The following is a 26,810-nucleotide window of genomic DNA, read 5'->3' on the forward strand; positions in this document are numbered from 1 at the left end:
TTCTGCAGGCTTTGGGCTTCATGGCATCCTGCATCCTACTAATTCCATATGCAAAACTGCATATGAGGAAACTTCAATGGTACCTAAAAAGTGTTTGAACTCAACATTGCCGCAGCCTGGAAACAATGATTGCTCTCATTCCCTACCTGCAAAAGGAGTTTCGATGGTGGGCAAAGGCTTGTCACCAAAACAAGGGACAGCCATTCACATTACCCCCAGCCAGGCATACACTAACAACGGATGCATCAGATTATGCCTGGGGGGCCCACATGGCAGGAAGATGCATTCAGGGCACATGGTCCTCAACCCAAATGCATCTACATATCAATCAAAAAGAGATGCTAGCTGTTCAGAATGCCATGACAGTCTTCAAGGACCTAATTCATCCGGGGCAACTACTGATAAAAACAGACAACACCATGGTCATGTGGTATATAAACAAGCAGGGGGGCACACATTCTTACCCCCTTTGCAGTCTAGCCATGACTTTGTGGGACACAGCATTAACTTACCAAGTACATCTCCAGGCACAATTACTGCCAGGAAGGAAAAATACTCTGGCAGATGAACTAAGCAGAAACCTCATGGATCCCCACGAGTGGCAGCTGAATCCACAAGTCTTCAGCATGATAACAAGGAAATGGGAATGCCCGGACATATATCTGTTTGCCTCCCCTCACAGCTACCAACTAAAAAATTCTGCACAAGGACTTATCACAGACAAGCATGGAAAGTGGGCGCCCTATCTTTCAGCTGGAAAAACCTATCAGTATATGCCTTTCCCCCACTGCCTCTCCTCCCCAAGGTACTCCTAAAGGTCAGACAGGAGAAGCCAAAAATGATACTGATTGCCCCAGACTGGCCCCGCCAGTACTGGTTTCCAATACTAAAGAACTTGTCTCAATGCCCAGCTTGGACCTTACCTCAAATACCTCATCTACCGTCCTAGCAAAACAATGAGATCCTGCACAGCCAACTCAGGACTTTAAACCTGGCAGCATGGCGGATAATGTAGTCATAGAAAACACACCTCTCAGTAAAGCTGTGATGGATGTCATTTTGGAGGCCAGAAGGCCTAGTACTAGAAAATCTTATGCTGGAAAATGGAAGAGATTCTGTGCTTGGAACCAGGCACAAGGAACCGATACAGCTGTGCCACATATTCCTCAGATTTTACAATACTTAACTGAGATGCTGGACAAAGGCCTATCTTTTTCATCTATTAAAATTCATACCTCTGCCATTTCAGCTCATTACAATACAGAACCACCAATCTTTTCTCATCCGTTATTAAAACAGTACCTCAGAGGAGCCAAAAATTTAAGGCCTCCAAGGAGATCACCAATGCCTGCATGGGACCTCAACTATGTCTTGGAAAAACTCACCCTGCCTCCTTTTGAGCCAGCTGCTACTGCTGATGTAAAGTTTTTATCTTGAAAAATAGCTCTGCTCCTAGCAATAACTTCTGCAAGATGAGTTTCAGAGCTACAGGCACTCATGGCTGTGGAACCTTTTATCATTTTTTATCCAGACAGGGTCTCTCTGAGGCCAAACCCAACATTTATGCCTAAGGTGGTGTCCACTGTGGTTCTTAACCAAACTATTCATCTGCCAATTTTTTATCCAAATCCACAGAACAAGGGGGAGAGAATTCTGCATTCTTTGGACGTACACAGACAGCTTAGATTCTACTTGGACAGAACCAAAGTTTTCAGAAAGACAGAGCAACTACTAGAGGCATATGCTGCAGGATCACAAGGAAAGGCTATCTCAAAGCAGACTATTTCAAAGTGGATAGGCCACTGCATTCATTTCTGCTACTTTCACCATGGCAAGCCAGTGCCTAAGGGCATTAGGCCACATTCAGCCAGAGCTGCAGCCACTTCAGCAACCTTTCTCAGGGGAGTACCAACCAAGAACCTCAAAAAGCCAAACCACAAATTCTTCAGAATACACCACGAAAGCACTCAGAGAAAGAACACAGAAGTGGCATTAATCCATCTTTATTCAGTCCGTCCTGGTACCTCAGCAGTTCGCCTTCAATGGGACACATTCAGACATTTTCAATGTTCTTTTTATATATGCATCAATCAATTAATTAAACAATTAATTATTTCAAACATTTTTAACTCATTCAACACTAAACATTAGTTTACAAAACTTCAAATATAATATTCTTTTCATTTTTTCATTATTTTAAAGAATAAATTATTTCATTTTTAACAAAATTCTTATATATATGTTACAAAAAATACAACTGTGAAATAAATACTCTATGATATTCAAAATTACAATATCAATAAATTTCATCAATTTTATAAATTCCTTTCATTTAGAAATACAATGTAATGCCCTATAAATCACTTTTTACTAAATTTAATTCAGATATAGTTATAGAGTTTCTTGTACATAGATTTAAATTTAAATTCACAACCCTGAACAAATACTTTATAATGTTCAAAATTATGGCTACAATAAATTTCATTAACTTTCCAAATTCATTCCTTTGGGAAATAAAGTGTGATACCCTATAATCATTCTCTGTTCAAGTTTATTCAAAGCTGTTTTAAAATTCCCTGTACACAAATGGGGCCTAGCAAGTACACTGAATCTGAAACTATCATTTTTACAATCATGTATGTTACAAAAATGAGTAGCCACAGGGCTTTCCAAATTGCCCCTCCTTATATCACCCAAATGTTCCAGAATGCGAATCTTAATCTTCCTAGTGGTTTGGCCAATGTACCACATAGGTGGAACACAATCACATCCTAAAATATATACTACACCAGATGACCTGCAGTCAAATCTCTCAAAAGCAACATATTTCTTTCCATTTATTTTAATTCCATGCATATTTTTAATTTTATCACAAACAGAACAGCTACCACAGCTATACATCCCAATATTACTATCTACCACAACTTCCAATTTTCTATTCAAAATTTCTTTTAAATTGGGATACCTTTTATAAGAAAAGGTAATATGCTTAGGAAAAAGGTGACCGATTGCTGGATCTTCACATACCACATGCCACAACCCTCTAACAATTTTCTCCATAGTAATGGAGAAATTGGAATACCTAGACACAAAAAATATTCTATTCAAATCTGAAAAAGTTTCGGAATAATGTACATTCTCATGTCTACACATCCTAAATGTCTGATCTTTACACAACTTCCATTTTATAGCTTGAAGTTTGTCATGATCATAACCACAAGATATTAATCTATCCAAAATTCCATCACAAACTTCCTCCCAAAGCTTTTTATCTGAGGTATTTCTCAAATTCCTTTTAAATTCCCCTTCTGGTAAAGCCTTAATCAAATGTAAAGGGTGCATGCTGCTAGCATGCAAAAAGTTATTCACTGATGTAGGTTTCCTAAAAGTTCTGTATTGAACGAAGCTATTCATTCCTACATAAAACTCTACATCAAGAAAAGGAATTTTAGATTGAGATATGTGTGCTACAAATTTTAAACCATGCTGGTTATTGTTCAAATCCACCAAAAACTGATCAAACAAAACAGTGTCACCCTTACACACAAAAATTAAATCATCTATATAACGTTTAAAAAATACAACATTGTTAACAAAAAATGTATTTTGAAACATAAATTCCTTCTCAAATTCCCCCATGTAGATCACTGCATAACTTGGCGCAAAAGCTGCACCCATAGCAGTTCCATTTACCTGCAAAAAATATTCATTTTTTCCACAAAGAATAATTATGTGTTAAACTAAATTCAAGCAAACTTAACAAAAACCTGGTGTGTGGTCCTTCTCCCATCACTTTGTACATTGCTTCCAAGCCCCATCTTATCTTAATATTGGTGTAGAGTGATACAACATCAACACTGGCCCAGTAATAACTCTCTTCCCATTTCAGCCCTCTTAATGCTAGGCAAACATCTTGAGTATTTCTCACATGTGACTGTACTTTTGGAAGAAATTTCTTAAGGTGAAAATCCAGGAAATGGTTAACCCTCTCAACAAAAGACCCAATTCCTGAGATAATGGGCCTACCGGGGGGATTGGCAACATTTTTATGAATCTTCGGTATTATATACATGTAAGGATGACGAGGTTCCCTCACTGTTAGGCTTTTCACATCTTTACCTGTAAAAAATCCTAATCTTTCCCCTCTTTCCAATAACTCATTGAGTTCATTAGAATAAGAGGTTAAAGGGTTGCCTTTCAACTTTTGATAAGTATCTTCCACTAATAAATTGTTAACTATATTCTCATACTTATCAGTGTTCATAATCACCCAGTTGCCCCCCTTATCAGCCGGTTTAACAGTAACCTTATCCAATTTCATCCTGAATGCCTTAAGAGCTGCCCACTCATCTTTACTTAAATTAAAAGCCTTTTCACTCACACAAAAAGACTTATGTGCTTGTTCTAATTTAGATAGAATAACATGCTCAAAAGCATTTATTGCCTGAGATTTTTTCGGAGGCATAAAGTTACTGTCACCAGAAAAGTATGGGACTTCAATATGGCCATATCCACTTCCATAAGCCCCTTCCACATTAATATCTGATTCCAAAGAAAGTTCAAGAGTATCCTCATTCTCATTTTCATTCAACCCTAAACCTTCATAGTCATATATGCTCAAATTTAACAAAGATTCATCCAACAGACTCTCATTTCCTGTTAGAGAACATTTTTCTTTTTAATGAAAATAGACCTTCAGGTTTAGTTTTCGAATGAAATCTTTCACATCCGAAAGGATGTCTGAGAAAGAGGGTATTCTAGTAGGCACAAATTTTGTGCCCTTAGATAAAACATTCAACATTTCCCCAGACAAAAGCACATCAGAAAGATTAATCACACTTAAGCCAATGTTATTAATGGAACTGCCATTCAGTCCTACATCATGTTCTCCACCATTGCTAATTGCATTTTCAAAACATACTTCAGCATTATTAACATGGTCAAACAACACATTTGATTTAACCTGGTAAGCATCCTGAACAAAAACAGTTTGATTATGAGTGTTATAAGTACTACATATATTATTTTCATCCTTACTGCTGTCCTCAAAATACATTTCAGGCTCACAAATATCTTGGCACATCACTATTGTAACATTTTCAGCATCAACTTGAACATTTCCAGCATTTTCAACAGTATGTTTTACAACCACATCACTAACAGCTTTCTCGGAATGCAAAACTTCAAATGCATTCAAACATTCACCTTCAGTACCCGCTACTAGCCCCAAATGCGTACAGACATTGCTATTTAGTTGTCGACAATCATGCACATCATGTTTTGTAACATATATATAAGAATTTTGTTAAAAATGAAATAATTTATTCTTTAAAATAATGAAAAAATGAAAAGAATATTATATTTGAAGTTTTGTAAACTAATGTTTAGTGTTGAATGAGTTAAAAATGTTTGAAATAATTAATTGTTTAATTAATTAATTGATGCATATATAAAAAGAACATTGAAAATGTCTGAATGTGTCCCATTGAAGGCGAACTGCTGAGGTACCAGGACGGACTGAATAAAGATGGATTAATGCCACTTCTGTGTTCTTTCTCTGAGTGCTTTCGTGGTGTATTCTGAAGAGTACCAACCAAGGACATTTTAGAGGCTGCTACTTGGAGTTCAGTGCACACCTTTACAAAGCACTATAATCTGCCACTCTACTCTAAATCCAGGGCAGGCTTTGCCACTGCAGTTCTGCAGGGCCTCATAGCCGCTTCTAATGCTGTTTAGCTCCAGCCTCCCATCCATAGCTTTGGGACTCTACCCAAATGTAATGACTGCAACAGTGAAACACGAAGAACATAGTACAGTTGTGTACACTTACCATAAATGTAGATGTTCGAGTGTATTCACTGTTGCAGTCCAGGTTACCCCCCCCCCCTTTCTTCTGATGGAACCTATCTTTCCTTCTCTGATTTATACAATCTATGTGGTGTATTTGCTTGTAGATGAAGGTAAAGTTTATATTGGTGCATGTATTTATATATATATATAAATGTTGGCTACCCTTTTAGGGGGCACCTGACATCTGGGGCAAGAAAAACTAAAGAAAATGGCGTCGGCCGCATCTTTTATACCCCTGACGTCAGGGAAGGGGTGACAGCAGCCGACGCAGGACCCAGGACTTTGGAATTCAGGCCGACTGAGGGCAACCTGCCAGCAGGATTACCCAAATGTAATGACTGCAACAGTGAATACATTCAAACATCTACATTTATGGTAAGTGTACACAACTGTACTTTTCCTTTCTTCATATATTAATTTTTTTAAGTTATTCTGCTGATGTTGCCCCCTTTTTGTTGAATGTACCCTTTTGATCTCCCATTTACCACCCATTGTTCTCAGTATCATGACTGTTTCCTGTGTGTGTCAGGAGTAACTCCAGTAGTGGTACCCACGCTGCACTGCTGCAGTTTTGCTTTGCTCATAGCAGTGCTTGTGTTCCAATTGTATAGCAGCATTTCCATTTAGCAATCTTTTGTTATTATTTCCCAGTCTCTGGTTTCACTCTTCTGTAAAGCCAACAATCATCTCCTCCGCAGACTTTCCTGAGGCATACTTCACCACTGATCCATATTTCCATCTCTCCATTTCATCCTTATTTGCTGCCTTAGGGAGGATGCAGCTTCTGTTTACTCTGCTTACCCTAGTAGGCATTCCTTCCCAATGAATGAGACCCACTTCAAATTTCTCTAGCTTTCGGTGTTATTTTTTCAGGTAAATCTTGAACAGAGATCTGCAGATGCTGAATGTGAGCTGTATGAAGGTATGTAAATGTAGAAATTTGTATTCCTAACTAATCACTGGTGAAAAGACTGGTTAACCTAGTTATGTCAGCAGCTGCTACTCTAGTTTACTGCAGCTGACAAAAACTGTCAGTGTTCTTGTATTAAGGAAGAAGGGTTCTAATTTCAGTGTATGCTAAACAAAACCTTTGTTTTAAATAATTCTAAACTCACTATCAAACACTCACCCTGTGGCACACATCTCAAGTTCATACGGTTTCACATGTGTGCAAACAACTTTTCAAGTCAACAGGCTGTCTAATAAATATCTTTTGATTCTGAAGAAAAAAAATGTCACTATGCAATTGAAATGCTGGCATAAATATGGAAAGTGATTGCTGGAGTGATTTTTGAATGACAAGATCAAGTCATTACTACAGTTTTTTGGTAAATAAAAGGACAAGTCAATTATCATAGTAAGGAAGTTATTTTTATGGCATGAATTTCTGTACAAATGATTTCTTTTAAGACTGTGCAGGAGCTTGTATGGAAAAGTCAACAATGAGTGGTTTTACTGGGATGATTTGTGTGAAGTACTTTTTCTGCATGGATATGAGTTAATAAGAAAGCAGTAGTCAACCAGCAACATAGGCATAGATAAATAAAGCATGTACTGCCTTCCAGAGAGCCTGGCTTCAATTAGCAGCTCTGCTCGACAGGGGCACAGGAAAATAAATTTTTTGGGTGGTGAAAGCCAGGGTACCTTTTTGCCTAGGCTTATATAGGCCCAATAGCCAAGTACCTACCTATGAACCTATTTACTAGAGGATCTGGTACAAGGGGGGTGAAGAGGCTGCACCTTCACATGTTGGTACAAGGAGGGGGAAGAATGAAGAGGCTGCACCTTCACATGGTGGTACAAGGAGGCAGAAGAATGAAGAGGCTGCACCTTCACACATTGGCACAAGGAGGCAGAAGAATGAAGAGGCTGCACCTTCACACGTTGGTACAAGGAGGGGGAGGAATGAAGAGGCTGCACATTGCATGTTTCTCAGACAAGAGGAGAAGTGTTTGTGTGTGTGTGTGTGTGTGGGATGATGGGACACATGCATTAGGTTCCCTGATGGAGACAGGAAGACACATGCAACAGTTCTTCATATGGGGGAGTAGGGCTAATCAGGGTTCCATCACTCACAAACATGTGGCACTCCATTAATCATCCTATTTCATGATGTTCATCGTGTTACCCTGCTGCAGTCATCACACTTGGGTTATCCTGTCGTCAGGCGCAGGCGGTCCCACAGTCGGCCTGAATTCCAAAGTCTTGGTCCGGCGTCGGTTGCTGTCACTTCCTCCCTGACGTCAGTGTGCCAGGGGTATATATGATGCATCCGATGCCATTTTCTTCAGTCTTTCTTGCCGCGCGGTGCCCGAAGCAGAAGCAGTTCGCAAGTGCCGGTCGGCCGACTCCTGAGATTTTCGAAGTCGAATTTCAGATCCGAAGTCTTCAGTAAAGCTAAGTACCCCGTTGGGGAAACTTTTCTTGCCTCAGACCGATGTCAGAAAAAGTTAACAACTGTATTTCTTGTGGGAAGCAAATACCTCATAAGGGTTTTCATTCTTATTGTATACCTTGCCTAGGCCCAGACCACGACGTCACTGGCTGTTGCTTTTGTACTAGGTTCAATAAGCGAACTATAAAATGACGATTTGATTTCGCACGTCACTACTTCAGTAGAAAATTTAATTACACTATGCCGGAGCAACCGACTACCGGCGTGCACAAAAAACGCAAAGATAAGGACAGGCAGCCTAGATCCAAGCCAGACTCTGAGGCCTCGGTTTGGCCGGTTGCCGGTTCACCGGTTTTCAGTGAGGCGCCTACGCAGCCCCTGGCTACCGCAGAATTGGAACTCCAGACTGCTTCGGATTCTCTGGCGGAGAGTACTAGGCCGACGCAGCCATTTCCTTTAGGCCCTAACGACAACATTACAGAACGAGAAGCCGGTGCTGCAGAAACACCTTCGGTTTCTGAAGGCGTCTTCAGACCGACGACGCTCACCATAAAACAGTATCTCAAGCTTAAGACTCCTCTTAAACCAAAAAAGACTGCATTTCAGTCTCCAGCTCAAGGCCCCATGCCTAAGAAGCAGATGCTTAAAATGGCTGAAGACTTGATTTCTTTAATCAGGGGTTCCCAACCCCCACCCGACAAAAGGCCTAGACAAGAGGAAGATTATGCCTCCTCTGATCAAGTATCGATTTCCTCAGGTTCCTCTGAGGAGCAAGATTACTCCTTTCCCCCTTATGAAGATTCTGATGCTGAGGAGTCCATTCCCTCAGCTTCTCCCCCTGAAGACTATTCCTTTGGGGAAACCTTACATACCATGAGGGAACATTTCCACTGGGAGAGTCAGGACTACTCCGACTCAAAGAAAAGGCTCAGAGAGTTTCTTTTACTCCCCCAGCACAGACCACTTGCTATCCCCCCAGTTTTAGACATTGTGGATGATGTTTACTTAGAATCTAGTTTAAATCCAGATTCACTGCCTCCTGCCCCAGCCAAACCAGATAGGTATTACAGAGTGCCTGACTCCCACAAATTCCTTTACAAGAGCCCTGTTGCAGACCCAGAGACTATCTCCCAGGGTCCCAAAGGGGCCAAGGCTTCTATGGCAAAAAATCCGGTGCCCTCTGAAAGGGACTCTAGAGCACTGGACAGGTGGGGTAAGAAGGTTTACACCTCAGCCACTCTAGCTATGAGAGCACTAAATTGTCAATTTCACATTCTTAAATACCAGCAATTTGTAATGTCTCAAATAAAACAAAAGATGAGCACACACCCTCTACAGTCTGAATTGAAGGAAATACAGGATCTGTTGCATGCAACTGAACAGGTGGGCAAACATACTTTGGATTTGATTCCTTGGAAGCTTCCTGTAGAGCAGCTGTTACTTGGTCTGTTATACGTAGGCATGCTTGGTTAAAGGAACAAACTCTGCCTGATCATGTTAAAGCAAAGTTACTAGATGCTCCCTTACAGCAGGATGCCCTATTTGGGGTTAAAGCAGAAGAAGTCTTAAAGAAAATGGAGGATAAGGCAAAATCTATGCAGACAGTCAAAGATTTCTTGCAGGTTCAGCCCCCCTCGCTTCAGCAGAAATTGGCCAACAAAAAATTGGTCCTTTCCAGCTACTGACAGACCACAGAGGGGTAAATACAGACGCCCAAGAGGCAGAGGACAAGCACAAACCTTTTACAAACCTCGACAATGGGGCGCTGCAACACAAAAGGGAGGAGAAGACAGGCCCCAAGCTACTAGAAGGCAAACACAATGACTTAAATCTCATACTGCCAAGCCAAACTAACTTGGCAGCTCCCTTGGGAGGAAAATTAGCACTTTTTACAGACAACTGGCGCATCATCACAAAGGACAAATGGGTCCTAGACATAATTTCACAAGGATACAGATTCCATTTCCACACCTTGCCAACAATAAAAGGAATGCCAAACCTGCCACAAAATCAATGGGCAGAGGCACAAAAACAAATTACAGCTCTCATGGACATGAGAGCCATTCAATTGGTACCTACACGGGAGCAAGGCAAAGGTTTTTACTCAAGGCTCTTTCTAGTCCCCAAAAAGGACAATGCTTGGAGACCCATTCTGGACCTTTCAATTCTAAACACCTTCTTACAAGTACCAAAATTCAAGATGCTAACACTACAGCAGCTTCTTCCCATGTTGGGCAAGAAAGCATGGCTAGTAACGTTGGACCTCAAGGAGGTATACCTGCATGTCCCTATCAGACAAAATTGCAGAAGATACCTCCGTTTCATTGCAGGTTCAACCCATTACCAATTCTCTGCATGGCTCTTTGGCTTATCCACTGTGCCCAGGGTCTTCACAAAATGCCTGGCACCAGTAATTGCATACTGCAGACAAAGAGGAATTCAAATTTACCCATACTTGGACGACTGCCTCATTCAAGCAGAAAGCAAGGACATCCTCCTACAACATCTGGCTTTTGTAAAACACCTTCTAAGTTGCCTGGGGTACACAGTAAACGAAAAGAAATCAAAACTAGTACCCTCACAAAATATGACATTCCTGGGTGCCAGCTTGAATACAATGGCCCAGATGGCTTACCTGACGCCAGACAAACAACTGCAACTGTCTCAGTACTTCAAAACAATGGCAACAAAGACCCAACTCCCTGCAAGAAAAATTCTGCAGGCTTTGGGCTTCATGGCATCTTGCATACTACTAATACCATTTGCAAAGCTGCATATGAGGAAATTACAGTGGTACCTAAAAAGCGTATGGACTCAACACAGCCACAGCTTGGACACAAAGATATCTCTCATTCCCTTCCTTCAACAAGAGTTTCTATGGTGGTCTCAGGCATGTCACCTCAACAAGGGTCAGCCTTTCACCTTGCCCCCAGCCAGGCAAACTATGACAACAGATGCTTCGGACTATGCCTGGGGGGCACACATGGCAGGATGGTGCATTCAAGGCACATGGACAGCAGATCAAAGGAATCTGCACATCAATCAAAAAGAAATGCTAGCTGTACAGAATGCCCTGACAGCCTTCAAGGACCTCTTACATCCAGGACAACTTACAATAAGGACGGACAACACCACAGTAATGTGGTACATAAACAAACACGGGGGTACACACTCTTACCCTCTATGCAGGCAAGCAATGACCTTGTGGAACACAGCACTGGCTTACCAAGTTCAGCTACAAGCTCAATTCCAGCCAGGAAAAAAGAACACATTGGCAGATGACCTAAGCAGAAACATCATGGATCCCCACGAGTGGAAACTGGATCCACAAGTATTCGCAATGATAACTCAAAAATGGGGGCACTCAGACATAGACCTGTTTGCCAGCCCCCAAAACTATCAGCTAACAAAATTTTGTACAAGGACGTTTCACCATCAAGCTTGGAAAGTGGACGCACTCTCATTCAGTTGGAAAAACCTGACAGTATATGCCTTCCCTCCATTGCCCCTTCTCACAAAGGTACTGCTGAAAGTCAGGATGGAGAGACCCAGAATGATACTCATAGCTCCAGACTGGCCACGCCAGCACTGGTACCCACTACTAAGGAATATGATCCAGAGCCCACCTTGGATTCTACCACAAATTACTCATTTGCTCACACAACAAGACAGTCAGATTCTCCACAGCCAGCTCAAAACCCTAAATTTGGCTGCATGGCAAATCACCTAAGCAACCAGCCAGCTCCTCTTCCTCAAGCTGTTATGGATGTTATTCTGGAAGCCAGGAGGCCCAGCACCAGGAAGGCCTACTCGGACAAATGGAAAAGGTTCTGCGCCTGGAACCAAGCTAAGGGCCAAAATACCCTTCAGCCACACATACCTCAGATTCTACAGTACTTAACCGAGATGTTACACAAAGGGCTTTCTTTTTCATCTATAAAAATCCACGCCTCAGCTATTTCAGCCCACTACAACACAGATCCTCCCTTATTTTCACATCTGCTTCTAAGGCAGTTTCTCAGAGGGGCCAAAAACATTAGGCCTCCCAGGAGAGCACCTACACCAACCTGGGACCTCAATTTTGTACTGCAAAAACTTACGCTACCACCTTTTGAACCAGCTTTCTCAGCTGATTTAAAGTTTATATCATGGAAGACTGCCCTGCTGCTAGCAATAACTATAGCCAGAAGAGTCTCATAGCTTCAGGCACTAATGGCAGTAGAGCCTTTCCTCATTTTTCATCAAGACAGAGTTTCTCTACGAACTAACCCCTCCTTTATGCCTAAAGTGGTATCCAGTGTGACTCTAAATCAAAGCATCCATTTACCCACCTTCTTTCCAAATCCACAGAAAAAAGGAGAAAGACTCCTGCACTCCTTGGACATTCACAGGCAACTACGTTACTACTTGGATAAAACTAAGGTTTTCAGAAAATCTGACCAGCTCTTTGTATCCTTTGCTGCAGCTTCACAAGGGAAGGCTATATCAAAACAGACCATTTCCAAATGGATAGGACATTGCATTCGTTTTTGCTACACCCACCATGGAAAACCAGTTCCTGCTAGCATAAGGCCTCACTCCACCAGGGCAGCAGCTACATCTACAGCCTTCCTCAGGGGGGTACCAACCAAGGATATTTTGGAAGCTGCAACTTGGAGTTCAGTACACACCTTCACCAAACACTATCACTTACCACTTTACTCTAAGACTAGAGCTGGCTTCGCCACTGCAGTTCTGCAGGGCCTTCTAGCCTCCTCTAACCCTGTATGACTCCACCTCCCATCCTTAGCTTTGGGATTCTACCCAAGTGTGATGACTGCAGCAGGGTAACATGATGAACATAGTACAGTTTTGTACCTACCATAAATGTAGATGTTCGAGTGTATACCCTGCTGCAGTCCAGGTTACCCTCCCATCATCCCCTCTGATCTAACTAACTAAAACTTATCTATGCCTTTACATCTGATACTACCTTTGTGGTGTATTTGCTTATAGCTGGAGGGATGTTTTCTTTGTGCAAAACTTTTTTGATTGGTACTATTTACTAACCACCATTTTGTGGGGGCACCTGACATCTGGGGCAAGAAAAACTGAAGAAAATGGCGTTGGATGCATCATATATACCCCTGGCGCACTGACGTCAGGGAGAAAGCGACAGCAACCAACGCCGGACCAAGACTTTGGAATTCAGGCCGACTGCGGGACCTCCTGACGACAGGATAACCCAAGTGTGATGACTGCAGCAGGGTATACACTCGAACATCTACATTTATGGTAGGTACAAAACTGTACTTTCACCCCCTTTGATGTCTACGCTTGGTAGGACTATAGGGCTAGATGAGAAATCCCCAGTGCCCAGTGGTTAATGACACCATACCCCATCATGTCTAATGCTCACCCAAAGGGTGCAAATGGGCTGTAGAGCTCTTGCCCTTCAGAAGAACGGATACCTCATTCAGTGTGCCTAGGGGGAGGTAGGTCTGATTGTCACATGGAACTAGTGGGGGAAAAAACAGTGACAACTAAATAGTGGTGGGTGAGCTTTCTAATATTAGACTTTGAAGAGTGCCATAAATAATTTGAATGTAAAGTTGTACATGCAGCTTGTAAGATGAGTTATAACTTGTACAGATATAATTGACCATAATTTTGTTAAACCTTTTCTCTGTCAAACAGAATAAAAAACAGCTTTTACAATGAAAATGATGTGAGGCAAATAACAGCTTTAATTTCTATTCAAGATTGCAGCACAGAAGTAAGAAAGGAACTTGCTCTTTTCCCACTCTATTGTGATGTCAGAAATTGTGTGTATAATTATTAGGGGGTGTGGGCACTGCAGTTGGGCTTGCCCCCTTAAAAAAAAGAAAAACATTTTTTTTAATGCTTTAAGTTTTAAGCATTTCTGCTTGATGAGTTATGGTTAGATGTTTTGCTTGGTCAGTCAAGCAACATATACTCTTATACGTATGTATTCTTTGGTACATCTATCTTGGTGTGTGTGTGTGTGTGTGTGTGTGTGTGTGTGTGTGTGTGTGTGTGTGTGTGTGTGTGTGTGTGTGTGTATATATATATATATATATATATATATATCAATACAGTACAATTCAGTACTGGCAAGACCAGTCAGGAGGAGAAGGTAACCACGCACACCACAAACCCAGTCTCACATAGAACTATCACAACTGCAAACCAAACACATAAACACACAAAAACATACTCGGAGGTGCTGATTAAAAATCTACTAAAACAACAGAGGCCTCCAAAGCAGACACCCAAACAACCACCACCTCAAGACATAGCAAATGCAACACATAGTTCACAAAGTCAGTGTGCTAAACAGTCACAGCCCTTAAGGCCAAACAACATGCCAGACACACTTGTAATAGGTGACTCCATAGTCAGGCACACTGACGTCCCGCTCACCAGACTGAACAAGGAGAGGGTCACAGTAAGCTGCCTGTCGGGAGCTAGAATCCGCCACATAACACAAGCACTCAGGTCACTCCACAGCAAGTACAAATATGACTCAGTCATTGTACATGCAGGTGTACGACCTGAGGCGTACCTCCCTGGACTACATGAAAAGAGACATAGAGGAGCTCTCTGATTATGTAGCCCAGGCGGTATGACCCTGACCCTGAGCAGCATCTTACCCTCACCAAGAATGATGTCACAGTACAAAGACAAAATGATCAGTTTTAACAATTGGCTTAATTACTGGTGTCATTCTAAGGGGATCAGTGTCTGTCTGCTTGGGATGACATGCTTGACAAGCCACGCTGCCGCAAGGGATGGTTTGCACCTGTCACCCTGGGCTTCGGATATTGGCCAAGGCTCTTGCCACCCCCATAGTGCCTTTTTTAGGCAAGGCTCAAATGACAAACCTACCTCCCTAGAAAACACAAGTGGAAAAAACTAAGGGTAATGCTGCTCAATGCCAGAAGTCTAAACCTCAAGATGCAGCCCTCGAAGCCCTTCTCAGTATGGAGAACATCGATGTCTGTGCAGTGACTGAAACCTGGTTCAAGGCTACTGAGAGCACCGGAGCACTATCAGGTTTTACCTCATATCATGCTTTCCGCCCCAAAACTTGGACAGAACCACAAAAGGAGGGAGTATCCATTTTCATCAAAGATACCCACACCTCCAGGTTAGTGGCAACGCACGAAGCATCGGAGACTATCCAGGTGCAACTAACCATAGGCAAAACTGCCTTACAGTTTGTAGCATGCTACAGACCACCCTCTCAAACTCAGGAACCCCACACAGCCTTCCTGAAGACACTGGAGAGTATGAATGTCTCTCCAAATACCATCATTTTGGGAGACTTCAACTACCCAAACATAGACTGGGAACATTACTCAAGCCCCAACACTCTAGCCCAAAGGTTCTTAGAATTCATAAACTCAAATGCAATGGAACAACTAGTCATCATTCCCACAAGAGGAGACAATATACTAGACCTGATCATCACAAACATGGGGACAAAATGCTCCACACCGGAAGTACATCCCTCTTTGGTAAGATCAGACCATAAATTAATCTCACTGGAAATTCACATCCCGCCCCCACCCCCTGCACAAAAGACCACAGTGAAGAACTTCTCAAAAGCAAACTTCACACTTCTTAAGACTGAAGTGGTATCTTTCAAGGCCCCTGGGCCAGTGGAAACCACAACCCACACTGCTGAATCCTTGCAAATGCCTTCTATGGGCACCTTCAAGAATGCATGGATCATGCAATCCCAAATAAAACTAAAACCTATGTCCCCAAAGGCAGGCGACCGGTCTGGTGGACCCCAGCCATAAACAAACTTTACAACAGAAGGAGGAAGCTACTACATGACAGAGCAAAATCCCTAAAGGAAAGGCATCTCTGATCAGTACTAGCAAAAACTACGATCACTCATAAAATCATCCAAGGCCAACTTTGAGAGAAAAATGCAAATGACACAAAGACAATCACAAGGCCTTCTTTAGCTATGTTAGAAACCTGGGTGGAAACTCCCAGATATGCTCAGAGTTAGTCCAAAATGACACAAAATACACTGAACCCACTGACATTGCCAACATTCTGGCAGACAGGTTCAGTGCAAATTCTCCTCCCTCCCCCCCAAAAGGAGAAATAACTATCCCAGCAGAGTGTAGCCTCCTAACATCTCAGATGCCCAGGTGAGAGCCCTCTCTAAAGCTAAAAACACAGCATCAATGGGACGGATGGTGTCCCGGGCTGTGTGCTACATGAACTCAAGAGGAACTAAACCCACACATAAGGCTGTTGTTTAATCTTAGCCTTACCACAGGATACGTGCCCAAAGAGTGGCGTCGGCAACAGTGGTCCCACTTCACAAAGGCGGTGCTTCTACGGACCCTGGAAATTACCGCCCATAAGCCTGACGAGCCTGGTCTGCAAAGCTATGGAGAGGATCATTATGGAACTCATAAACAAAGACATTGGGGACCTACAGACATTGGATCCTACCCAATTTGGCTTTGTCAAGGGCAGATCCTGCCTTCTGAACTTGGTCTACTTTTGAAACAGTCACTAAGGCCATTGATGAGGGTAAGGCAGTTCACACAGCCTACCTTGACCTTGCAAAAGCCTTTGACACAATACCCCACTCGGGCATCATAGACAAACTCACCAGCTTAAATGTAAACCCATATGTCACAAGATGGGTTGCAAACTGGCTCAAGGACAGAACCCACAGGGTCAGAGTTGCTGGAGCTATGTCAGACTCTAAGCCAGTCACAAGCGGTGTCCCACAGGGCTCAGTCCTGGGACCCCTCTTGTTCGGCATTTATTTTTTCCAGTACAGGCAAACATAGGAGGATTGTGGCTGAGAAAGTTCGCAGATGACTGCAAACTGGGCGCCATAATTGTTACTCCAGTGGACACAAACATCCTTCAGAGGCCTCATAGAAACGGATAATTGGTGCCAGAGCCATGGCCTTAAGCTAAACGCCAATAAATGTATAGTCATACCCTTTGGGAAAAACAAGGTACCGACAAATTACCACATAGGCGGTAATCCATTGGCAAGGAAGAGGTAATCAGGGACCTAGGGACCCAGGTTGACAGTAACCTCTCATTTGACACTCACATTGCCAAAGTGGTTAGGAAGACCTTCTATATTGCCCACCTTATCATGAAGGGTTTCACATCTAGATCAAGAGAGGTCATTGTGCCCTGTACTCTTCTCTTATCAGGCCAATGATTGAGTACAATGCCCCATTTGGGATGTATCTCACCCGACACCTGCAGCAGTTGGAAAGACCCCAAAGTTCCTCACCAAGAGGATAAAGGGTCTTAAACATATGTCATATGCTGCTCGACTGAAAAAACGCCAGCTCTATTCAGTGCATACCGCCTACTCAGAGGTGATCTGTGCCTGGCGTACAAGGCCATGTCCAATCCTGAATTAATGGACATGCTCCACCTCAGAAAATCCAAATCCATCAGAGCCACGAGAACAAGTGACTTAAACCTCACCACAGAAATAAATAGAGCGTGCTGGCGGGACAGATTCATAACCCAGAGGCTCCCTACACTCTGGAACAGAATCCCAGTCCATGTTAGGCAGAGCCCCTCACTGACTCTATTCAAGAGAAATCTCGACGAGTGGATGGGAGATCATAGGTTTACCCCGGGGGTCATCTCTTTGTCACTACTAGACAGAGGCATAGTAAACTAAACCCTAAAAGGGCGTAGTATTCTCATCCTAAGGGGTGGTGTAAGCCACATACACTCTGGCTAGGCTTATAAATGCCCTAGGGCAGATAGCCTAGTACGAACCTATGAACCTATGAACCTATATATATATGTATATGTATATGCTTTTTTGGTACTGGCTTCTGCTGTTGTCTGTGACACAAACTTCTCTTCTTGCGGTTGGACTACTGTTCCAAATGTTCCAAGCTTTCCAGGCAACAGTTCCTGTAAAGCTAGGGAATTTCCTGATGGTGCATGAGTCCCCATTTCCTCCTGTTGGTATAGAAAATTTGATTTATCAGCTACTTGATTTTTAGCCCCCTACACACATGCACACAGCTTTTCAGCTCTTGATTATGTATTCTAATCTAAAACATAAGTAACACAGTACTTCTGCCTGTCTGCCATGTTGCTGCATAGATTAAGCATACTGATTTCAAGTGTCAGTCTTCAAGTATGGTTTGTGAGTGGCCGATATCTAAAACGAGAGTAACAATCATGATGAAGTGGCATTTGGGAGTACAAGACCGTTTTATGATGATTCTCCTTTATGAGCCACACCTCAGAAATGATCTGCACCCCATCTGTCGGCATTGCTTACATTTAGTGTTTGCTCTTATTTAATACTTAGGATACGCTATCCCATTGGAACAGCTCCTGTTGTTGTTTGAACCAGATGACGATCCCTGTGATGTAGAGGAAGAGAAATTCCTACAGGAGGAAGACCAGCATGAAGATTTTTCCAGCAGTAAGTAGACCATCATATGAAATAATTTTGATTATTTAATATTTTGAAAAAAAATCCCAGCACTTATTTTTTATTCTAATGGCTGCTTGCCATGTGTGTTAAATTAACAGAGCAGTAGTAAAAAATGAAGTCCTTAAAATATGTAGAGAAGACTCAAAATAATTATATAAACTTGTTTAAGGCTTTTGGACATTTAAAATTTAAAAGATAGGGAAGATGGATTTTTTGACAGGCTTAGGTGGGATAGTGCACACATTGCCTACACCACCATTAGTGTGCATGCGCACACACACACACACACACACACACACACACACACACACACACACACACACACACACACACACACACACACACACACACACAAACACACAATTAGTCTTCTATTTTCATTCAGTTTTTCTCCCCAGCAATCACTAGTTTCATCTACATTAAGTCTGGAAGACCTGGAAAAGGAACGTTAGCAATATAGAGCTACACCAAACTTTTCTGAGCTTAAGGAAAGAAACAACAATCACAACAAATACTGCAAAAGCCATGTGCTTTAGACAAAAGAACTGGAAACAAATGGGTTTAGCCCCATTCAGGTTTGTAAAGAAATAAAATGCTTAACTGGGACATTAAATATCTCCTAGACTACCAAAATGAACAAGTAACATTGAATCACTGTACCTTTGCTAGTGATTATATTCATGATGTTCATCGTGTTACCCTGCTGCAGTCATTACATATGGGTTATCCTATCGTCAGGCGGTCCCGCAGTCGGCCGGATTTCCAAAGTCTTGGTCCGACGTCGGTTGCTGTCGCCTCATCCCTGACGTCAGTGCGCCAGGGGTATATATATTGCAACCGACGCCATTTTCTTCAGTCTTTCTTGCCGCGCGGTGCCCGAAGCAGAAGCAGTTTGCAAGTGCCGGTCGGCCGACTCCTGAGATTTTCGAATTCGAGTTTCAGACTGAAGTCTTCTATAAAGCTAAGTACCCCATTGGGGAAACTTTTCTTGCCTCAGACCGATGTCAGAAAAAGTTAACAATTGTATTTCTTGTGGGAAGCAAATACCTCATAAGGATTTTCATTCTTATTGTATACCCTGCCTAGGCCCTGATCACGACATCACTTCTTGTCGTTTTTGTGCTAGATTTAATAAACGCACTATTAAAAGACGATTTGATTTCGCACGACACTTAATTTAATTATAACATGCCATCGGAGCTACCAACTACCGGCGTGCACAAAAAACGTAGGGATAAGGATCGACAGCCCAGGCCTAAGCCCGATTCTGAGGCCTCGGTTGATCCGGTTTCCGGTTCTCCGGTTATCAGTGAGGCTCCGACGCAGCCTCTGACTACCGCAGTTGAGGAACCCGAGACCGCTACAGACATTTTGACGGAATGTACTAGGCCGACGCAGCCTTCTACTTCAGGCCCTACCGACGACTTACTTCTCAAGGACACCGGTACTTCTGAAACACCTTCGCTTTCTGAAGGCATTTTCAGACCGACGACTCTTACAGTCAAAACGTTTTCTAAACCGAAGACTCCTTCCAAATCGAAAAAAGCTTCACTTCAGTCTCCTGTTCAAGGCCCTATGCCTAAGAAACAGATGCTCAGGATGGCTGAAGATCTGATTTCTCTTATCAGGGGTTCCCAGCCTCCTCCTGACAAAAGGCCTAGACAAGAGGAAGAATCTGCTTCCTCTGAACAACTGTCTATTTCTTCGGATTCCTCTGAAGACCAAGACTATGCCTTCTCTCTTTATGAAGATTCTGATGCTGAGGACTCCATTCCCTCAGCTTCCCCTCCAGAAGATTACTCTTTTGGGGAAACTTTACACACTATGAGGGAACATTTTCACTGGGAAGGTCAGGATTACTCTGATTCCAAGAAAAGGCTCAGAGATTTTCTTTTACTCCCCCAACACAGACCTCTAGCCATCCCTCCTGTTTTGTACATTGTGGATGATGTTTACTTAGAATCCAGTTTCAACCCTGACTCTCTGCCTCCTGCCCCGGCCAAGCCTGACAGATACTACCGAGTACCTGATTCCCATAAATTCCTTTACAAAAGCCCAGTAGCTGACCCAGAGATTATCTCCCAGGGTCCCAAGGGAGCTAAGGCTTCCATGGCTAAAAATCCAGTTCCTTCTGAAAGGGATTCAAGAGCACTAGACAGATGGGGGAAAAAGGTTTACACCTCAGCCACTTTAGCTATGAGAGCTCTAAACTGTCAATTTCATATGCTTAAGTATCAGCAATTTCTGATCTCTCAGTTAAAACAAAAGATAACAACCCTTCCTCAACAATCTGAATTGAAAGAAGTACAGGATTTGTTGCACACCACTGAGCAGGTGAGCAAACATACCTTACAATGTGGGTTTGATTCTTTGGAGGCCTCCTGCAGAGCAGCGGTCACTGGTTCAGTTATACGTAGGCATGCCTGGTTAAAGGAACAAAGTCTGCCTGAACATGTTAAAGCAAAACTACTAGATGCTCCCTTGCAGCAGGATGTTCTTTTTGGTGTTAAAGCAGAAGAAGTTTTAAAGAAAATGGAAGATAAGGCAAAATCAATGCAGACAGTCAAAGATTTCCTACAGGTACAACCCCCTCCCTTCAGCAGAAACTGGCCATCCAAAAATTGGTCCTTTCCAGCCACTGACCGGCCTCAGAGGGGTAAATACAGGCACCCAAGGGGCAGAGGACAACCACAAGCTCAGTATAAACCTCGCCCATGGACCACTCCAACCCAGAAGGGAGGAGAAGACAGGTCTGAAGCCACCAGAAGGCAAACTCAATGACTTGCACCTCAACTGGCCAAACAAAGCTCTCTTGTCAGCCCCCCCTGGGGGGAAAACTAGCATTATTTGTAGACAACTGGCGCATGGTCACAAAGGACAAATGAGTCCTAGACATAATTTTACGAGGATACAGATTCCACTTTCACACCTTGCCAATAAAAAGTGGAATGCCCAATCTGCCACAAAATCAAAGGGCAGAGGCTCAAAAACAAATTACAGTTCTCATGGCCATAAGAGCCATTCAAAGGGTGCCAACTCAAGAGCAAGGCCAAGGATTTTATTCAAGACTTTTCCTAGTACCCAGGAAAGAAAATGCTTGGAGACCAATTCTGGACCTTTCAATTCTAAACACTTACTTACAAGTTCCCAAATTCAAGATGCTAACACTACAGCAGCTACTTCCCATGTTGGGCAAGGAAGCATGGCTGGTAACGTTGGACCTCAAGGAGGCATACCTGCATGTCCCTATCAGACAAAGTTGCAGAAGATACCTCCGTTTCATTGCAGGTTCAACCCATTATCAATTCTCTGCATTGCCCTTTGGCTTACCTACTGCGCCCAGAGTATTCACAAAGTGCCTGGCACCAGTAATTGCATACTGCAGACAAAGAGGAATTCAAATATATCCATACCTGGACGACTGCCTCATCCAAGCAGAAAGAAAAGACATTCTCATACAACATCTGACTTTTGTGAAGCATCTACTAAATTGTCTGGGGTACACAGTAAACGAAAAGAAGTCAAAACTAGTACCCTCACAAAAAATGACATTCCTGGGTGCCAGCTTGGACACAACGGCCCAGAAGGCTTATCTTACACCAGACAAGCAATTACAACTGACTCAATATTTCAAAACAATGGCAACAAAGACCCAATTAACTGCAAGAAAAATTCTGCAGGCTTTGGGCTTCATGGCATCTTGCATTCTGATAATACCATTTGCAAAACTGCATATGAGGAAATTACAATGGTACCTAAAAAGCGTATGGTCTCAACACAGCCACAGCTTGGACACAGTGATATCTCTCATTCCCTGCCTTCAACAGGAATTTCCATGGTGGGCACAGGCATGTCACCTCAACAAGGGTCAGCCTTTCACCTTGCCCCCACCCAGGAAAACTATCACAACAGATGCTTCAGACTATGCCTGGGGGGCTCACAAGGCAGGGCAATGCATTCAATGCCTATGGACTGCAGAACAAAGAAAACTGCACATAAACCAAAAAGAGATGCTAGCTGTACAGAAAGCTCTGACAGCCTTCAAGGATCTACTACAACCTGGACAACTGGCAATAAAGAAGGACAACACCACAGTAATGTGGTACATAAACAAACAAGCGGACACACATTCCTACCCTCTCTGCAGGCAAGCAATAATCTTATGGAACACAGCTCTGACCTACCAAGTCCAGTTACAAGCTCACTTCCTGCCAGGACAGAAAAACACATTGGCAGACGACCTAAGCAGAAACATCAAAGATCCCCACAAGTGGAAGCTAGACACACAAATATTTGCAATGATAACTCAAAGATGGGGCCTACCAAATATAGACCTGTTTGCCAGTCCTCAAAACTACCAGCTGACAAAATTTTGTACAAGGACATTCCACCAACAAGCTTGGAAAGTGGATGCACTCTCCTTCAGTTGGAAAAACCTGACAGCATATGCTTTTCCTCCATTACCTCTTCTCACAAAGGTTCTTTTGCAGGTCAAAAAGGAGAAACCTCAAATGATTCTCATAGCCCCGGACTGGCCACGCCAGCACTGGTACCCACTGTTGAAGAATATGGCTCACAGTCCACCATGGATATTGCCTCAAATACCTCATTTGCTCACTCAGCAAGACAAGCAGATTCTACACAGCCAGATCAAAACCTTAAACCTGGCTGCATGGCAAATCAATTAAGCAGCCAACCAGCCCCTCTTTCACAAGCAGTACTGGATGTTATTTTAGAAGCCAGGAGGCTAAGCACCAGGAAGGCTTACTCGGACAAATGGAAAAGGTTTTCTGCTTGGAACCAAGCTAAAGGCCTAGATACAACTCAGCCTCATATGCCTCACATTCTGCAGTATTTAGCTGAGATGTTGCATAAAGGACTTTCCTTCTCCTCAATTAAAATCCATGCTTCAGCTATTTCAGCTCACTATGACACAAATCCACCTTTATTTTCAAATCCACTCCTAAGGCAGTTCCTCAGAGGGGCAAAAAACATTAGACCACATAGAAGAGCTCCTACACCTACATGGGACCTCAACTTTGTTCTGGAAAAACTAACATTACCTCCCTTTGAACCAGCTTTTTCTGCAGACCTTCAGTTCCTATCTTGGAAGACTGCCCTGCTCCTGGCAATAACTTCTGCTAGGAGAGTTTCAGAATTACAGGCACTCATGGCAGTGGGACCTTTCCTCATTTTTCATCAGGACAGAGTTTCTCTATGAACTAATCCTTCCTTCATGCCTAAGGTGGTTTCCAGCGTAGCTTTAAATCAAACCATCCATCTACCCACTTTCTTCCCCAATCCACAGAACAAAGGTGAGAGACTCCTACATTCCTTGGACATTCACAGGCAGCTTCGATATTACTTGGATAAAACTAAAGCTTTCAAAAAAACTGACCAGCTCTTTGTTTCCTATGCTACAGCTTCTCAAGGGAGGGCCATTTCCAAGCAAACCATTTCTAAATGGATAGGCCATTGCATACGATTCTGCTATACCCATCATGGGAAACCAATTCCTCCTACCATTAGATCCCACTCTACCAGGGCAACAGCTACCTCTACAGCCTTTCTCAGGGGGGTTCCTACCAAGGATATTTTAGAAGCTGCAACTTGGAGTTCTGTACACACCTTCACCAAACATTATCACTTGCCTCTTTATTCTAAGTCCAGGGCAGGCTTTGCCACTGCAGTTCTGCAGGGCCTCATTGCCTCCACTAACCCTCTATGATGCCTCCACCCTACCTTAGCTTTGGGACTCAACCCATATGTAATGACTGCAGCAGGGTAACACGATGAACATAGTACAGTTTTGTACCTACCATAAATGTAGATGTTCGAGTGTTCACCCTGCTGCAGTCCAGGTTACCCTCCCTCCAACCCCTCTGATCTACTGGCTAAATCTTTCTATGCCTTACTGATGTATTTGCTTACAGTTGAAGGGTTTTTGTGTCTGTACAGTGTTCACACCTTTTGGTACAAATTTGGATCACCTTTTTGGGGGCACCTGACATCTGGGGCAAGAAAAACTGAAGAAAATGGCGTCGGTTGCAATATATATACCCCTGGCGCACTGATGTCAGGGATGAGGCGACAGCAACCGACGTCGGACCAAGACTGGAAATCCAGCCGAGTGCGGGACCGCCTGACGACAGGATAACCCATATGTAATGACTGCAGCAGGGTGAACACTCGAACATCTACATTTATGGTAGGTACAAAACTGTACTTTTTGCAGTCTACCATAACCATCATAACTAAAGCCTTTCCAGCAATTTACTCTTCCACCAATGAAAGCAAGGACTTGCATCACTTGACCTATAACCCTATAGAGCAATTTTTCACTTCTCTGAAATTTTAGTAAAACAGACCAAATCCCTACTTCTCAAGCTCAACAGTTCATGATATGAATCCAGCAATCTTCATCCCACCTTCCTAAGGCTTGCAGCTTAAAAAAAATTGCTAAACCCTTTACTCATATCTTTAACCTCTCTCTCACCTCAAGCACTGTTCCACCAGTATTCAAACACACAGTTATAATCTACCTAAAGTCCCTTCCCCTAATGGGTTGAAGGTTTATAGACCTATTTCTACCCTGGGCCCTATTACCAAAATATTTGAAAAACTTTTAAGTACATTAACAGCTAATGCTAGTTATGCGATACGGGGAATGGCTTTTATGATACCTTCAGTACCTTTACTGCCCTGGTCATTGACTGCAGATCTCTCTATTGACATGACAAGGGCTTTTGAAATGGTCAGCCGTATGTGTCTTCTCAACAAATTCAAAAGACTCAACTTTGGAGATAACACTGTTGGTTTCACAGCTAACTAAAAGACAGAACCTTCCAGGTTGATAGTAATGTATCATCCTCTACTGCTGGTAAAATTAATGCAGGTGTACCACAAGGGTCTGTGCTGCGTCCTCTTCTGTTCTCTCTCTTAGAATCACCAGATTTTAAATTAATAATGTATGGAGATTATATTCTTTTCCTGCATTTAGCACTAACTAGCCTCTTGGATCTGCAAACCAAGTTACAGAAAGTTTCATTCAGTTATGCACCTGGTCCATTATTAACAAATTACTAATTAAACATAAGAAAAACAGTGTCATGGTGTTTGCCTCAGCCAGAACTTGCCCAGTGTTCCTCCTATTCTCTTAACAGATCTTAATGGGAATAAAATACTTAATGTCACTGAACAGAGCAACCTAGTAATAACAATTAATCCTACCCTTTCCTTTACCACATGCAGACACACACACACACACACACACACACACACACACACACACACACACACACACACACACACACGCACACACATTTTGTAACCAGTACATAACAGAGTAGAGACTGCTGAGAATAAAATCTACAGGTTCCCTAATACCAGACCCCCCAGAAACACCATTGAAATTTGCTAAAAAATCCAAATGGCTTTCAGTGCCTCATAGGGCCACTTTTCTTCTAAGTCAGTAAACCAGTCCACTTACCCAGTGAACAAATAGTAGATATGTGAATAGTCTAGCAGATGTTTTCAACTTCTCTTTTCAAGATAGTCTTTGCATGAGCATCTTTTTTCTTTTCCTTAATTCACTCATGTGTCCTTATTTTTGTATCATTCACTGCAGAAGAAGGAAGACTTTTGCAAGTTTCTTTCTCACCACAAAGTTGCATAAATAGATGCAAAGTCCTCAGAAGTTAACAGTGCCAAGAATGGTCTTTGTCAAAACACAACAGTAAACTTAGGGAGTATTAGTAATATTTATTTTATTAATTTATTTTATTTAATAAAGTTTTTATTTGGACATTTGCTACATTCCCACAGGATTGATGTTGCTATTGTTTGTGAAACATGGTTAAAGAACAATGACTGGAAACCAGTTCTGTCAGGGTATAAATGCTTTCACTGTAACAGACATTCTAAGAAAAACTAAGGAAAATTCCTGAAGAAAGGAATACTACTACAGCAAAGGGTACCTACCCGAGCACTTATTGTTATGCACATACAACTGTACTTTCCTTAGCAAGACCTTTTAACTGCGTACTTGTAATTTCTCTAGCTTTGCACAAATCCAGGGATTTATCTACTACCCTC

At 42.6% G+C, this 26,810-nt stretch overlaps 1 protein-coding gene across 1 annotated transcript in view; it reads left to right on the forward strand.

The window, feature by feature from the left end:
* The window catches only part of LOC122797153 (zinc finger protein 883-like), a 140,251-nt gene that overhangs the window by 72,000 nt on the left and 41,441 nt on the right, over positions 1 to 26,810 (forward strand). Inside the window, exon 3 of the mRNA XM_044065961.1 lies at positions 18,588 to 18,704. Coding sequence (XP_043921896.1) covers positions 18,588 to 18,704 — 117 coding nt within the window. The remainder of the gene's footprint in view (positions 1 to 18,587; positions 18,705 to 26,810) is intronic.

The sequence above is a fragment of the Protopterus annectens genome, chromosome 3.part0 (genome assembly GCF_019279795.1).
Source record: "Protopterus annectens isolate FY-2018-M chromosome 3.part0, PAN1.0, whole genome shotgun sequence".
Classification (NCBI taxonomy): Eukaryota; Metazoa; Chordata; order Ceratodontiformes; family Protopteridae; genus Protopterus; species Protopterus annectens.